At 44.1% G+C, this 17,099-nt stretch overlaps 1 protein-coding gene across 1 annotated transcript in view; it reads left to right on the top strand.

The window, feature by feature from the left end:
- Window positions 1-17,099, top strand: part of LOC118690009 (multiple epidermal growth factor-like domains protein 6) — a 191,533-nt gene that overhangs the window by 148,659 nt on the left and 25,775 nt on the right. Inside the window, 9 exon segments of the mRNA XM_054515880.1 lie at window positions 130-264; window positions 1,255-1,389; window positions 1,836-1,961; window positions 2,278-2,409; window positions 3,285-3,413; window positions 5,301-5,374; window positions 5,376-5,433; window positions 8,309-8,437; window positions 12,668-12,796. Coding sequence (XP_054371855.1) covers window positions 130-264; window positions 1,255-1,389; window positions 1,836-1,961; window positions 2,278-2,409; window positions 3,285-3,413; window positions 5,301-5,374; window positions 5,376-5,433; window positions 8,309-8,437; window positions 12,668-12,796 — 1,047 coding nt within the window.

Raw genomic sequence — 17,099 nt, 5'->3', positions numbered from 1 at the left:
AAGGGCTTGTACTGGCTGAAAGAAAAACCAAGGTTTTGCTTCTGCAGCAGTTGTGTTCTGCAGCAGTGTGCAATTTCAGCCAGCTCCTGCATAATTACAGAGCTGATGCTTCCTTTTCTTGTGGTGCAGCCTGTCCCAGGTGGGCCTTTGGCGCGGGCTGCTCGGAGGAGTGTCAGTGTGTGAAGGAGCACACGCTGGAGTGCAGCCCCAGGGATGGCTCCTGCACCTGCCAGCCTGGATACCACGGCAAAAAGTGTCACAAAGGTACCACCCACAGCCAGGTCCCCACATCTGCTTGTGCCTTTGTCTCAGTAACTTCTCCTTCTTCCACCCATCGGCTTTGTTTGGCTGCTGCTATTCATATATGTGTATCCTACGAATGGTTTTGTGGGGTTTTAACCCTGCTAGGGTTGCAGGGGCACTGAGGGGAATAGAGCTCAGGAATTGGAGGAGTTTTAGCCTGGTCAAATGACAACAGAAATCCAGAACCTAAATCCTAATACAACCTTAAGTAACGAAGATGGTGTGAGTTTTCATTTCTGTGCTTTTTTGACACGGTCAGTAAATAAGTGGCAAAATCTGTGTTTTATGGCAGTAGGGTGATTTGTAAACAGGTTCAGTAATGCTGCTTTTCCTTCAGATTTGCAGCTCTTTGAATTCAACTTACTCTTTGTAGTTTTTGGGGGTAGTTCAAAGAGAATTGTATCCTGCATTCATGTTTGCATGTCTCAGTAGCCCTTTCCAGACAGCAGTGGATTAACACAATAAAGATTCTCCCTTCAGATTTTTCTCTGGCCAGGCAGGACTGTGTTGGATTTATGGCAGTAATTCTGGTGGGTTTGGTGGAGAGAAATAATGACAATATTTAATATTTTTATCATTCTTTTTGATGGGCTGAGTTCTGACAGGGAGCATGCCTTGCCCAGCACTGGCTGTGCACCAAGGCAGAGAGCAGCAGAACTTAGACATCAAAGAAGAGAATTCCATCATGTATTTAATTGAATACATCCTCAAGTATTCTAATTGAATAAATCTTTAAGCATTCTGCCACTTTGTTTCTGGGTTACATTTAAGCAGTAACCTCTTTGAAATGTAAGCATTTATTAAGTATTTACACTTTGTTAGCAACACCTCTAAAATGTACATTATAATATATTCTCTCCAAGTTTCTGCCAAATTATTTTCTGATTTTTGTTCACGTCTCTTAACTTATCCTTTTTCTTATGCATGTTCTGTATGTGCTTCTATTTCCAGAGTGCACCCCGGGGTTTTATGGGGCTGGTTGCAAACTGAGGTGCAGCTGTCCTCCTGATGTTCTGTGTGATCCTGAGACAGGAGCCTGCAAACATCTGTGTCCAGCTGGGTTTCATGGAGAAAAATGCCATTTGTGTAGGTACTCACTGCATGTTTCCCTGGGAGATACTCTGGGGATGGGAAAGCTGATTCAGGAACCTTAGGTTCAGATATAGAAGCTGCAGATAAACAGGTACATTTGTTGTTGATAGGAGCTGGCAGTTCCCGACTGAAACCAGACTGATATTTGGAGCCTGGCAAATGCTGTCTCTCTTTCTCTCTCTCTCCCTGCAAAGGTCAAGGCACAAGGCTGAGGCCAGTTACCCAAACTAACATTTGTCCAGGTAACAATAGCTGCTTTAAAGCTTCAGGCACAGATTTTGCAGGGCTCTGCTGCAGTTCATTTCAGACCACCATTGCTCAGACTCCACTGCTAACACTGATCACTTCTACCAGCACAGCTCAGTTTCAAATTGGTGGCTGTGGTGCCTCCTAATATCTTCAAAATGCTCCTAACCATGACTTTGGGGTTTTTTGTCCAGCTTGTCAGCCTGGCAGCTTTGGGATGGGCTGCAGGCAGAGGTGCAGCTGTGGAGGAGCCCCGTGTGATCCGAGGACAGGGCAGTGTGTTTGCCCAGCTGGGAAGACTGGTGCTACATGTGAGCAAGGTGTGTGAGGTGCTGGACCAAGGTAGGGAGTGCCTAGCTTTGTAAGATGTGATAAGAAGTAGAATTGGCTGTTTCCCAAACCAAGAAAGAGACAAACTGTGGTGGAAATTGGGAGAGAGCCTTTGGTCTCTCTTTAGCTATGTTCTTGTGTGCTGCAGTTTAATGACTGGGCTGACGGGTATGTATAACAATATAATATAACAATCCAGCTCAGTTTTACTATTATTTTTAAATTCTTCAGGGTTACAGCAGAAATCTACAACTGTCCTGACACAGAAAATGGCCACTGGTTACACCTCATGTGCTTTTTCTCCAGATTGCCCAGATGGCCAGTGGGGACCAGACTGCCAGAACTCCTGCGAGCCCTGTGCCAATGGGGGACAGTGCAACAGGGAAACTGGAGCCTGTGACTGTCCCCCTGGCTACACTGGGCCATCCTGCTCTGACAGTAAGTCCTTGCCTCAGCCTTCCGCAGGAAAAGAAAGTCAGATTGAAAATTCAGGTTATGGTCTGATTTCTGCCTTCCTACTCTTTTGTGAGATAAAGAACACTGATCTGAGATTAAGTGCCCTTCATCTCCAGGAATTCCCCAGGTTGGATTTGACATTATTTGTGGGAGGCAGATTGCAGATAAGTGCACGTGATCAGCTAAGCTGCGTCCCAAATGGGTGTTATCATTAGACCTAATTTATGGCAAGCTGTACTTGGAAATACAGTGTTTAACAGCCACACCACTGGTGGTGTAATCCTGCCTGTTTGGCAAGAGGTGTGACCAGCTGGCCCACGTGGCAACATTCTTGAGTTATGTTTGCAGGAGCACTCCTTGGTGTAGATAATTTAGGATTAAATAATACTGAAGATGGGAGAGCAGTACCAGTGCTATCCCTGCAGCCAGAGATCATGGGAGCAGTTCAGGAAACGGTTCTGTGCTGCTCTTCAGCCTCTGAGTGTTAAAAGGCTGCCTGAGTGTGGCTGTTGAGCTGCACAGAGGCTTTCAGAACAGCTCTGCTTTGTGCAAGACCTTGGTGGTGGCACATTTTTAATTCTTGTTAGTCATAAAATGGCTTTTGAGGAAGGTTTTCCTCCTCTGAGGAAACAGCCTGATGTACAGAAATACCCAAAAGTTACTCAGGCTATTCCCACGTTCCAGGACTCAGCCCCAGACCCCCAGGGTGGGGATCCAGGTATTTCTGTGTTACTGTTTTGATTCCTGGATTCAGCTGAAACCTGTTTTGGGGGCTGAGCTGTGGCTGTCTGTTTGGGGAGATGGATCAGTGGCTGGACTGTGATCTGGGTGAAGTCACAGCCTGTCTCTGTTTGCAGCCTGCCCCGATGGACACTATGGACAGGGCTGCCTGTGGCTGTGCAGCTGTGGCAGCAGCGCTCAGTGTCACCACGTCACTGGGGAGTGCTCCTGTCCCCCGGGCTGGACTGGCCACGACTGCAAACACCGTAAGTCAGGGCACACGGCACCTCCTGGGGACTTGCTCTGTTTGCTCTTAGTTTATTACAGTTTTTTTAATATAGTTTTGCTAATCTTACTGCCTCTGAAACGGTGTGTTTGTGGGTTAGCACAGTCTGGGTGGTTATAATCCTTCATTATCCAGGTTCAGAGCATTGAAATAGATGGCTGATGAAGCGCAAAGTATTGATATAAGCTCTTATTTCAACACTATGGATCCCTTTGCCCAATACCATCTGTCCTGTCAGCATTTTGACTGACAGACAGTTTTGTTTTTCATTTTCAGTGCAGATTAGTTTTGAGATTAATTCTCCATTTCTCATTTTGTTTAGGGGAGATTTATTCAACAAGTGAGTGGCATGTACAGTCGTGTGTCTAAAGGTCACTTTTTAACTTGGGAATATAAATGCTGTGAAAATTTCTGTTCTCTGGAAGAGCAGAGCATCCTTCTGTTGACTTTAGCATCGCTCTCCATATTGGTGGGTGTGTGAGAGAGTAGATTTGCCCTTTTTGGATGGCACCATATAAATGTGAAGCCATCCTCTCTTTTCCTGTGACACATCTCTTCTGCTTGATTCATTGTGATGCCTCTTGCAAAAAGCCAACAGAGACAAACCTCTCTCTAAACTTGCTCTGAAACACATAAAGTCATTTAATTGGCAGTGTTGATAGCAGCAAGTTTTGCACCTGACTTCTCAGGCTCTGTACTGAAGAAAATGCTGGGAAAATCTGAAGTTTCCACCCATATGCATATTTTAAAAATCAAGCCAGTTGGTAGTGTGTAGAACCACTGAGATGGCTTTTCACAACTCCCTGGGCTGTCTAGAGAATTGAGAGACCATGATAAAGGAAAGCTTTTATTTCTATTCAGGATAAGATCTGAGAAAATTTGTTTTGCAATGGTATCTTGGTACAGCAGTTCTTCCAGCTATTGCAGACCAGGCATTAAACAGATTCCCAACTCCAGAATCAGGTTTCTGTTGCCCTAATTGGCATTTCATCTTCATCCTTTACTCGAAAGAAAGGACATGTTGTGGTACACTGGTGTAATTGTGTCAGTTCTATGTGATTTTAGGATGAAAGCAGTAAGTTGCTTTAACAAACATTGTGAGATTCCTTTGTGTCCATGCTGCATTTCCCAGTATTTTGGGGAAAGCATGGAGGATGCTCCCAAATCTGTCTGGTTAAACCCATTAACTAATTCTGGTTATGAAGATTTTTGTTGAGTGAGTCAATAGCTGATATTTTATTTCCATGAAATTATAGATTTGTGATTGATGGGTGTAGTTTCACAGAATCACCAGGTTGGAAGAGACCTTTAGGATCATCAAGTCGATCCCATGCCTTAACACCACCTCAACTAAACCATGGCACCGAGTGCCACATCCAGTCTTGTTTTTAAACACACCCAGGGATGGTAATTCCACCACCTCCCTGGGCAGATGATTGCAGAACTTTATCACTCTGGATAAAGAGAAGAGTGATATCTTTATCACTCTCCAGCCACTTGAATGTGCCTCTTGAATCTGCTTTCTAGAGCAACCCCTCCGAAGGTTCTCTCCCAAATTTGCCCTAAACTAGGATGCGCTCTTTCAGCAAAAAACTTTTTCCTAACATCTAACCTAAACTGACCTTGGCCCAGCTTATGAATGATTAATTTTATGACTACAAATAATCAGTTTTACATGGATGGATACAATACCCACCTGTGGCCAGCTGAAACAGACCAGCAAAAACAGTCTTTATTTCCACAATTTTCACCTGTGCTGTAGCTGGCAGTTCAGTCCCATAGCATTTTGTGTATACTGTGTTCTCTCACGTGGAAGTGCAGCAGGGTTTTGGGGTGGTGCTGGATGTGACCCCGTTTCCCTTGGCAGCCTGCAGCAGTGGCCGCTGGGGCCGGGACTGCGCCAACTCCTGCGCCTGCGACGGCGGCGACGGCGGCTGCGACCCCTGCCACGGGCACCTGCTCCTGCCAGCCAGGATTCACTGGGCAGCACTGCCAGCTCAGTAAGTGCCTGCCTCCCAAACCCCAACTCCCACATCCCTGGAAGTTGTGTTTTCCTGCTCGTTCCCCGCAGGAACGCTCCCAGGCTGTTCCGCCCCCGCTGTGCCCCGCGCTGCGCTCTCGCGTTTCACCGGGGTTAGATGCTTTGCCTAATTGGATTTCCAGAAAAGGTATTTTCAGCCTTGTTTTGGACCCAGCAGCTATTTTTAGTGTTAGGATTTCTTGAGAGGGATAGGATTGGTGTGTATTTGGGTTGTGGCATAAGAGTTTCCGTATTGGTTTTACTTATTCAGTTTTAGGGCAGCATTTACCCTTCATAAATCTCTGTTTCAGGTCAGGTATATAGAAATATTTCACATGTACATAACAGAAGGAAAACCTGGAATTTTTGGAGTCCTGTATTTATTAACAACAAAAATGTGCAATGGTCTTATCAGAGGCCCATGACCCTCACCTTAACACTCACCTCTAACTGAGGTCAGTAGCAGATGCTTCAAGCATATGAAAACAGGCTCATAGTCAATTTCTTATATGTTTCCCCAGGTACCATCAATTTCTCATTCAGGAGCTTCATGAGACAGAAGCAATATCTCTATATTTAATACTGCTTGATTTTTTTTTTCCAATTAATGTGCCTATTTTCTTTTTCATTTCATGCAAGCATTTGGAATCTACTTCATCTTGTGGCAGTAAGTTGCATAGTTAAGCTGCTATTACTATTATTATTGATTATATCGATGTTGTTAAATAAAACAAACATTTTATCTACTAGTTTAACAATCTTACAGTAGCACAGATGTAGCTACCAGAGTCTCAGTAGCGTGGGCAGGATTAACTGCTGGTGTCACACAGAAATGTCAAAACAATTAATCTGGAACCGTGACCTAAGACAAGAAAGCCTGGAAAGTTGATCGTGCAGCCCTTGTTGCTGTTGGCATGGAGGGAATGGAAGGACAGTGTGTGGGGAGGACCAGCTCCCAGAGAAGGAGCTGCCAGCTCTGTTTCTCTTTCAGTCTTGATCTCTCTCAAAATAGCATCTATGCAGAGAGACAGTGGCCAAATAGCTGCTTGTAATCCTCGCCAGTAAGGGAATCAGTGAAGCCATCGCCACTGACAAAACATCAGGCAGCCCTTAAAGTTCTTTCTGTGGGCTTTCTGTTCTATTTAGTCTGTTTTTTACCCCTTTTTGTGTGTGTGTATATGTATAGGTTTAAAATTGCACATATATATGTGTGTGTGTGTGTGTGTGTGTGTACAAGATTGTTCTTCCCATAATTTTATGCTGCTTTGGAGGTGAAATCTTCACTATCCCTGGATATTTCCTCTGCTCCCCAGGCTTCCCTTTCTTCTCCCTGCAGGCTGGGCTCCTTCCCCTGGCAGGAGCTCAGTTCTCTGTTGAGGTGCCTGGATCCTGACACGCATCACAGCAGCCTGTGCCTGCTGGAGCAGGGGCAGATTCTCTGTGCTGTGGACTGTGAAATCATTTGTGAAGTGCTCTGACCCTTTGCCATCACCTTGAAAAGCCTCAGCTCTGGGCTAAACACCTGAAGGAGCTCTGCTGAGAGCTCCGCAGCTCTTGCTGCACTGCAGCACCTTTTCCCTTGCACAGATTCTCTGACTGAAATTTCAGCTGAAAAGGAAACGGAGAAGGATCAGGCTTTTAAGGCACAAGTGCACCTTTATGTATTTATTTGTTAACAGTGATGTGCATCTTTGGGAAGAGGAAGGGATTTCACCTGTAAGTGCAAAAAAATAGATTCTAACATAGATTTAAACAACCTCCCGTTTTTTGACTCTTTGAAAGCCAAGAAATACTTAAGGTACCTTGCTCTTCTCCCAGCTCCTCTGTAAGACACACAGTTGGCAGAGTCACTGAGCTGCAGGAGCAGCTGAATTCCTGCCAGCCCAAATCACTGCCCACCCATGGCACCAAACAAACAACACCAAACCCACCCCCCTATTCCAGACATGGAGCTGTCTTTGAGGATTCTTGTTTTCTGTTCTCTCTGATTCCTTCCAGATTGCCTGAAAATCACTTTGTAGCTGTAAATGCTAAAATCATAGACTTCTGGAAGAGATCTGGCAATAATCTCCATAACTCATTTAGAAGAATGTTCACAAGACCTTCAAACATGAGTAGAGGCCCTGTAATATTGTATTTAGCCAAGTCTATCTCTGTGTTTCAGCCTGTCCAAAATATCCAATGTGAATTAGGCAACTGGCCCTGGTCTTAATTGATTTTCCTATAATCCTGGAAGAAATTATTTTCATTCTAAATGTTTTCTTTCTGCTGATAGTTAGTACCATGCAAATCTTTTAAAACTCCTCACGTTAACTGCTGTGGAAATGTAATTGTTAATCTGTCCCCCAGATGTAATGTTTTCACTTGAATCTTTCAAAGCAGAGCATGAAAGTAAAGTGTGCAGCATTCAATTTGGAGCTTTGTGAAGGCAACCAACACATTTCATATTTTCTCCAGCTTTCTGGGGAAAGAGGATTTGCAGGAAAACAGAGGAGCTTCTCCCCCTCCAGCTGATGAAGTCCCAGAGGAGATGTGCACATAAGCAAGTCCAGACCAGTGGGCAAAGTGTCATCATGCAGAACCTGTGAAGTCTCAGGCTTTGCAATAGAAGGTGTTCATTTTCTGTGCAGAATTTAGTCTCTCAGCACTCTGGAATTTTTCTAAAATAGATCTTGAATGTAGCCCAACTTACCTGAACCTCAGGGGGAACACTCAAATCTTACTTTTAAGCCATTACCTTTACACCTTGATTATTTTGGAAATAGTCAGATTTCCCATACATGTAAAAATTCCCCATTGATCCCTGATCTGCTCTGGCATTAACCCATCCTCTGGTTGTGGTTCCTGTGCTGCAGGGTGCCCCGAGGGGAGCTTTGGCCTGGGCTGTGGGTCCAGCTGTCAGTGCCAGAATGGAGCTGCCTGCGACCACGTCAGCGGAGCCTGCACCTGCACGGCAGGCTGGACAGGAACATTCTGTGAAAAAGGTACTGCTGCTCCCCTGATCCCTTTAGGATTCATGGAGAATTTGTCTTGGTTTTTATCCAGAGAGCAGGTTTTACAATTGACAGCATTGGATCTAAATGAACCACTGAACTTTATTGGAAGCCGATATTGAAATGCGAGCTCCCCTCCTAACTCAGCAGAGCATCGTGCTGGGTGCCAAATGTTGGGCACGTGTTTTCACATGGTTAAAATTAGATATATGCTTAAGGCTTCTGCTGTATCACATCTTTATGAAGACTCTTTTCAAGCAGAGTCCCACTATTTGAGCACTGAGCAGGGGGAAGCTTGCTCAGCCTTATACTTGCTTGTTTCCAATGCCTCCCTGAACTGATTTCGAGAAAAACATGGATGTGTGCATCATCCCTGTGAAACTCTTAAGGAACAGATTCACTTCTAACTTAAATAAATCCAATTCTATTCTATCTGCTTTTCTATCACCTAGTCATTTGGTAAAGTCATGTTGGAAAGGTTGGACTGGATTCTTTAGCTACATTATGGTGAGTCAGTCCGTGGCATTATCACAGGAGGTTGCTGTCGTGCTGCATCATTTTGCAGATTTTTTTGTAAAAAAAATACAAGAGAAACGACACAAGGCCATTCAGGCGCTGTGAAAGTTAAATGTAGGTGATTGAAGATTCTGCAAATTATGGTGTTTGAACCAAAGTCACAACTATTTTGCATGGAAAGCAGCTCTATCAGCCAGTTTCAGTACTGAGGATGGAGGGAAGTGACAGCTCTTGTAGGCAGCTGCTGCCCTCTCATGGGAAGGAAGATGCTCCACAGCCTGACCAGGAGTGTGGCAAGGCACCCACAGGTTGGAGTTGATATTCCTTATTGTTTCCCTCTCTTTCTTACCAGGGACTATGATACAAAATAAAAATTCTTTCCAAGGTTCTGCTTCAAATTCCACCTCTTAATTCATGGTATCTCCACTATGTCCCTTTTTAATACAATTTAGCTGAGATCTGTTTTCCTAAATCTAAAATCTGGGTTTTTAAATTATTGTATTTTTATTGGGGAAAAAACCAAGGCAGTTATCTGTGTTGTTGTGTAAATCTCTTCATTCCAGCAGGAATTAAAATGGGAACAAAGAGGCTGAACAGTCTTTGCCAGAATAGGTGTGAGGAATATGGAGAATACTGGGGGATTCTATTGGTGGAAAAAAAAAGAACAAATCTCAGCTTCCAAATCAGTAATGTTGGACATTTTTATCTTTTTTTTTAATTCCTGAAAGAAGATTGTGGAGGGGAGAGTGAAATTTAGGGCTCTGTAAAACACCATTTTCCGCGTGTTTTCTCTCAGGAAGGCAGAGTGTTTGCTCTCAGCTGACCTGGGTTACTTCCTAACTTAGGAGTTTCAACCAGAACAGTTTGGCAGCTTCCAAAAGACGCCGAGGGAGGAGAACATGTGGGTGGTTTGCCCTTGGTAGAACCTTCTTGGCACCTTCTCTCGGAGGAGCTGCAGCGCTTCTGTTTGGAGTGACTGGGAGACTGGCAGGGTTTCCTTCTGGCAGGGATGTGCTTTTTGCCGTCCTCTTGGCAATCCACCCACGTTGGCCAGGCTCTGTGCCTTGCAGGCAGAAATTCACATCGAGCCCTGGCTGCCTTGGACTTCAAACATCCTGCTGGTGCCTCAGCCCGTGCCTGGGAAGGACTGCTCTGTCATCACAGAAATGTTGAAACTGAGGCTTCTGCACCCTTCTAAATTCAAAGTCCTGGGAGAAGACAGTCCCTTAAAAAATGGGATTTTGATTGATATTAATAATTAATATCACCCCTGCACAGCAAGGGTGTTTGAACCTGCAGTCATTGCTTTTGGAATTTTGCATGGTGGCAGCATGGGATCTGGATTCAAGCTGAGACTGCAGAAATCCCAAAATTTGCCTTTGATTTTTCGTTTTTATTTGGGAAAATTTCTTCCCATTTTGGTGGGAAGCTACTGTTTCTTTTCATTAATTTCCTGCCCTCAGTATGAATTAAGGCTTCATAGGTTTAGGTACCAGCCCCTGTTGCAAAACACCAATTCAATGACCATTTCCAAGCTTATTTGCCACAAATTTCCATAATCTCTTATTAATATTTATTAGAATTGTTAATGTAATCTTAGTCCTTGCTGAGTCTGAATCTATCTATATAATCTGTCAGCAATGCAGATAACAGCCAAAGCCACACCATCATCATCATCATCTCCGAGCAGCAAGGGACAGTTTCCAAGCTCACTCATAGCAGGAGACACTTTAGCTCCAGGGCTGCTGTTTCATGAGACCTTGCTGTAAATTATTCAGGAGCTGACTGAACTTCTGTGCTCTGAGCTACAGGACGCTGACAAAAGACCTCACACTCTTCAAAGTACTTTTGTCTGTCCATCAGCACCTCAGTTCTGCTCTGCCCTGAGTCACCTTTGATCTGCTGCTCTTCAGCTGGTACCACTCAGTGGTGCTGCTGCCTCTGCACTTGTGCTGTGGTCACATAATAATGATGCAGAAGAATAAAGCTATCAAGACACTCTGTGAAAGAAAATTAGACATTTCTGAAGGTGCTACATGCCTGCTCCATCTTTCAGCTCTGCTCAGTGCTTTGTGAAAATGAACCTTGTGAATCTTGTGACTCTTTGAAAGGAGTTTCAAAAGCAGCAAAACTGTTTCAGTTGCAGAGTAGGAAACGATTGCAAATAAGGCTGAAAACAAAATAATCTACAAAGAAATTATTTCAGTCTGTGAGAGCAATGTAGGGAAGGCTTCCTTTGAATTTTCTTGAAAGCAGCAAGTGATACAAGCAGAACACCGATGAAATAATGCCTGCTCCTCACAAGGTCTCACACTACCAAAGAAAAATGAATCATTTTTGGTGGATGCTGCTAGCAGTGCCACCAGTCAGCTTCCGTATGTGAGTGCGCGAAAAAAGGGACAGAAGAGTCCAACGGTGGAAGATGTACAGGGAGAGCTCACTGGGAATGTGCAAGGCCAGGTTGGATGGGGCCTGGAGCAGCAGTGGCAGGTGTCCCTGCCCATGGCAGGGGCGTTGATGGCAGACGATCTTTAAGGTCCCTTTCAACCTAAACCATTCTTGGATGACCCTTACTCTGACCTGGTAGAGAGCTGTGAATTAGTGTGGAGGGTTGTTGGTCAGTGTAGATGGTGGTAATCATTGTAAGATTCTCTTGGGAATCCAGAAATCATTCTGATTTCATGGTAGAAGTGTGAGGATTGGATTTTAAAGAAGAGTTTATATTGAACAAGGAGGACAAAGAGACAAGTTTTACTGAACTACTGCTTATTTTATTGAATTTACTGCTTGTTTTACTGAATTTACTGCTTATTTTACTGAATTACTGCTTATTTTGTGAGCACCATCACTCCTGAGGTTGATTCAGGGATTCTGTGGAAAGAATGATGTGCAGTTGTGTATCTATAGATCTGATATTACTTAGTGTAACATAAGATACTGTACTGTGTGACATAATATGTGCACTTATATAATCTAAACACACACAGAGAGGTTAAATTAAGGCTACATAGAGAATATATTTTTAAACTCTGCATAGCAGCCTTATTGTTCTTGCAATGCAGCATTTGGGGTATGATGTGGCCCACTGACAAGCACTGATCCTTATGTTCACTGCTGTCAGCACTGGTACAGACAAAAATTGAATCCATGGGGCTGCTCTTCCTTAGTCCAGGTTCAGTTCCAGATGTAGATGCAGAGCTTCTTCAGCTCCATGGGGTTGTTTTGCTACATTTAATTTGTCTTGGTTTTCTCTGCTCATTCACTTTGCCAGTTTTTCATTCCAGCACTGAACTGCACCACTATGGCTTAAGTTCATTGTCAAAGAATCTTTAGAAAAGTGTCAGGACAGTAAATGGGAGCAGAAATTTTGAATTTCCAAAGGGAGGGAGGTCAGCAGGGACGGCCCTGGAGTCTGGTGTTATGTTGAATTATTTCCTCTGTCCATTACAGAGGCACAAGGAACAGCTTGTGTGAACCCAGCTCCGTTCTCTCACTTGTTTTATGGCTTTTCAATATTCTCAGCCCTGTTTGCCTGTGCAGGAATCTGTTGCTTGTGTAAAAGGGTCACATTTTTCCAAGATGCACTGCAGCAGAACTGGGCAGGCTTAACCCTTGGTGCGACTTCGGTTCTTAAGCATCCATGGAAAGACGAGACAGAGTTTGTGCAGAAAAACTGTGCTAAAAAGGAATGTTTTGCATTTCCAGCTTGTCCAGACGGATTCTTTGGGATTGACTGCCACCAGGTGTGCAAGTGCAAGAATGCTGCTGGCTGTGACCATGTGCTGGGCTCATGCCACTGCCTGCCAGGCTGGCTGGGGGAGAGCTGCGAGCAGCGTAAGTAAACCCTGCTCCCACACCCCAAACCTCCTCTGGGAATGGGACAGTGCCCTGCAGAGCACTCTTCCAGACAGGTCACCTTCCTTCCCAAATATGCCCAAAAAAGGAACAATTTTTGGTGGCTGTGTAAATTCACCAGCTCTTCTAATGTTTGTTTTTTTTTTATTTAACTCGTCAAACATGATAAGCATCAGGTTTTAAATAGCAGAGCTGTCTCCTGCCATATGACAGCTCCCTGCTTTTTATTTTTGTGTGACATTAAGAGATTAAATGTTGTGTATCTGTTTCTGGTGTATCTCATCTAATTATCAATTATAAAGTGTCAGATTACAAAATGTGCAAAGTGGAAAAATCAGACCTGGGACTATTTTATTATTTGAGGGTGACAAAATAGGTTTTTTAATAATTACTAGGGAAGTTATATGTTTTAAAATAAATTTCAGCTTCCTATATGTTCAAAAGTGTGGATTATCCCACAGTTTTTAAGCTAACAAAGTGCTTGTATGTATACATGTTTCAAATTGGCTATTCTGAGAAATTTTTCATTGCATTTCATGGGAAATTAGGTAATTTTCTTTAGCTGCATAGCATTACATATGGAGATCACTGAGCCTATTTGCAAAGTTTAGCAAATAAGTGGGCTTTTTAAAGATTTTTCAGGTTTTAGCTTCTCAGCTTCCTTGTTTTCCTTTCGGATGATGTCATGGTCTAAGCTTCCTTTTGAAAATATGAGTGCTGTCTGCAGGACTGGGGTGTAGAACTGGGCTCCAGGGCAGCTTCACAGGGAGCCAGCTCTGTGAGGGAACACTTCTTTAGTCCATAGGTCATGGCTTTTGCAAGAGAAAAGTGGTTTAATTTAGAAAATAGAGAGAAATGTGGCTTGTATTGAGGCAATGCTGTTCTTCAACCATACATGATTTATCATCAGGCCTGTTTGAGGGCAGTGCTTGCTCTTCATAATATTTTCCCCCACCACTCAACACAGCCCTTCTTCTGAGAAGGCTTCTCCTGCAAAATCCCCTGCTCTTTTGTTTACAGGTGGGTCAGTTCTGCTGAATCTTCCCCATTTTAGACACTTTTCCTTACATCCCACCACTGCAGGTTTTTGCCTCCTCATGCCCTCCCAGAGGAACACTTGGCTCTTCACCTCCCAGCACCTGAAGATGCTGGTGGTAGCACAGCCTTTGAGTGTAGATTAGTGGAGTGAGCACAGAACAGAAGCAGCCCAGAGTCACTTTCCCATGCCACAGGTCAGAAGAGGTGCTGCTGAACACGTGCAATATTTGCTCCTTGGTCACAGCCTGTTTTTCCTGCCACAGCATTGGCAATGTGTCACCTTGCCCCTTCCCCAGCCCTTAGCATTAGGGATGGGAAGCTTTGCTGTATATTTCATTAAATTCAATTAAGAGATGCAGTTCCTTCTCCATGGCCTCCGGTGCCCTGCTCTGCTCACATTAGGGAAGAAACCCTATTTATTGTCTTGTGCCAGAGCCATTAGAGCTTTGTGCTGGGCTGGTTTATTCCTCCTGCTGGTGAAGGTGCCAAAGCCCCTGAGGCCTCCATGAGTGAGAGGTCAGCTAACAGTGCAGGGTGTCTCCTCCTTTCCTCTTGGCCAAGTGAGGGATCTTCATTTTGATTTTACATCCATGCTGCTCCGGAGCTGCTCAGAGCAAGGCAGCTCAGGGTGGGAGGGAGCTCAGCACTCCCCTTCCTCCCAGGGTGTTTAATATTCACCTTGCCTGTTCCTGGGACCCACCAGCTCCAGCAGCTGGAAGGACAGCACTCGTGTGGAAGTAATCAGATTGCAGGCAATGTGCTGGGGGATATTGAGGAATAATTTTGGCATCATGGGATTTGAATTGATCCTAAGCCAGCCATGCAGTGAGTTTTATACTCTGCTATCTAATTACAGGCAGTACGGACAGTGATGCCTTTTGTTGAAGCTGCCTAATGCTTTCCATTACCAGACCCTGGGTTTCAGTTGTTTGAAAATGAATTATGTTAATCTGGGCTGAAATCTGCCAAGGAAGCTCTGCCTCAGCTTCAGTTTGTGCTTGGAGATTTTATTTGGGGATTTTTTTGAGTGTCCACCTGAGGTATTTTAGGTTTCCAAGAAAGAGGCTTAGGAAAAGTATGTTGCCTATTCTCTTTTTTGTTTTATTTTGGTTTGTTTGTTTTGGTTTTTGTTGTTGTTGTGTTGTTTTAATGAACTGTTTCACTGAGTGCTGTGGTACCTCAGTGATACAGAAGTGAGGACCTGACATTTGGCATTTCTTTGTGACAGAGATGTAACCTTCCTTTCTGAATACCCCATGCCTGAAAGTGTTCAAGGCCAGGTTGGATGGAAGGAGCAACCTGATCATGACAGGGTATCCTTGTTCATGACAGGGGGCTTGGAAATTTATGATCTTTAGGGCCCCTTCCAACCCAAACCATTCTGATTCACTGCAAATTCATCCAAAGTTTGCAAACTTAAAAAAAGCCAACCAAACCCTCCAAAAATCTTATGCTGCATATGGTCTGTAGCACATGTACACAACTCAACATCTGAATTTTGCCTTAATTCTGTCAGTACTAAACATGCCTCTTTCTGGAGCTGTTGGAGCTCAGCAGAATCTTGACTGAAGTGGCTCCTTGTGGTAAAAAAAGAGACCACACTGGTTTGAAAAGTAAATAACTACAGAAAAATTTGCTCAGCCAGAGGCACTGATAACAGGGGTTTGACATTTCGTGGTGTGTGAGCACTTGAATTTGCAGATATCCTCTTTTTTTAAAGCTAAAGCTTCATTTTGTGGACAATAATCCATTAAAGTCACTTGAAATGAAAGCTACTGGACACCCTATAGAACATTAGAGCCCAAGTTGTGGAACTCCATGAAATAGCTTCAGTATATCACTTTTTTCCTAAATCTTCAGAAAAATATTTTGAAAATCAGGATTGTCCCACCAGGAAGCTAAACAACATTTGTGTCTACCCAGTAGAATAGTTAAAATTTTCTTCTCCACAAATTTCTGCATTCTTACCAGAATTTTCACAGAAACACCCTATTGTCTTTTTGGTAAGTGTAACAAGAGCTTTGCACACATACTCCAAAAACCTCCCACAAACCACTGGTAACCAGTCAGGGGATCTGGTGATGAGCTGGTTTTTCCTTTGGCTTGGTTGTGCTATAGTTCTGGTCTGTATTGTGGAAATATTTAGTTCTGCTCCCAAAACTCGAGCCAGAGCTCTGTAGATGTGCTGAACTTTTCACTTGGCAACCAAGCTTCATTTGCAGAACAAACTTTTAGCTGTGATGGGATTGAGCTCCTGCTCTTTCTTGTGGTTTCAACATGGATGGGGTCCAAGTGATGACAAGAACGAGCAGTGTAGAAAAGTCTAGGGAGAAATGGTGTCTGAGAACCAGGCTGGGAAGCTGGAAGCCTTTCTCAAATGGGGAGAAAAGGGCTGAGAATAGGTCAGAGACTGTCAACCAAGTTCACCCCCAAGATCAAGGTGGTTTCACACCTCCCTTCTGTCCCCAGGGACTTGCTCTCCCACAGCACTGCATCGTGTTCACTGACACCCTGAAAGGCAGAGAAGTTTGGGTGAAAATTCACTGTTTGGCTGTGAAACCTGGAAGATGTCACATTCAGCGAGTGCTGGACACTCTCCTGGATCAGGGATTCAGGCTTTTTTTGCCTCTCCAGAGCATGCCAGAGGTGCTGCAGGGATGAGAGGCTCTGACAGGAGCCCCTGCAATGCAGAACAAAAGCCGTGCAAGGAGGCGATCCAGCTCCATCAACCACTTTGTATTACTTTGGGTGATATCTGAAGAAAACAGGGTAGCAGAACTGTCTGTTCTCCACCATCCAAAGCTATCCAAATCTCCAGTGCAGTGGAGACTGCAGGAATTTTATCACTGCCATTTTTCACGGGCAGCAGCACTGAAAGGAGAGCGTTTGCTTACCAGATGACTGCGTTAAGTTTTCACCTGGGAGCCAGCTGCTTAACCAAACCCATTGAAAATATCACCCCTCTATGACCAAAGAATGAGAGTCTGGCTGAGCAGAGGCACCCAGCTGTGAAAAATGAACACTGAAAACAATGAAGTTGTCAGTTCTCTGACCAGGATGCAAATAAATACCAGCTCTGTCAGGCTGGCAGTTCTGCTGGACCATTAGTTTAGCACAAAGACGTTCTGCAGAGCAGGGGATGACAGCTGATCCATCACCCCCAGTAATCCAGCCCCTCCATAGAAACCTCTTCAGAATGGGCTGTGATACATATTTTTAACCCACATTATTAGGTTAGGCTTTC

This window comes from Molothrus ater, chromosome 10 (genome assembly GCF_012460135.2).
Source record: "Molothrus ater isolate BHLD 08-10-18 breed brown headed cowbird chromosome 10, BPBGC_Mater_1.1, whole genome shotgun sequence".
Taxonomy (NCBI): Eukaryota; Metazoa; Chordata; class Aves; order Passeriformes; family Icteridae; genus Molothrus; species Molothrus ater.
Note: the sequence above shows the minus strand (reverse complement) of the source record. Positions and strands in the feature narration are given on the sequence as shown.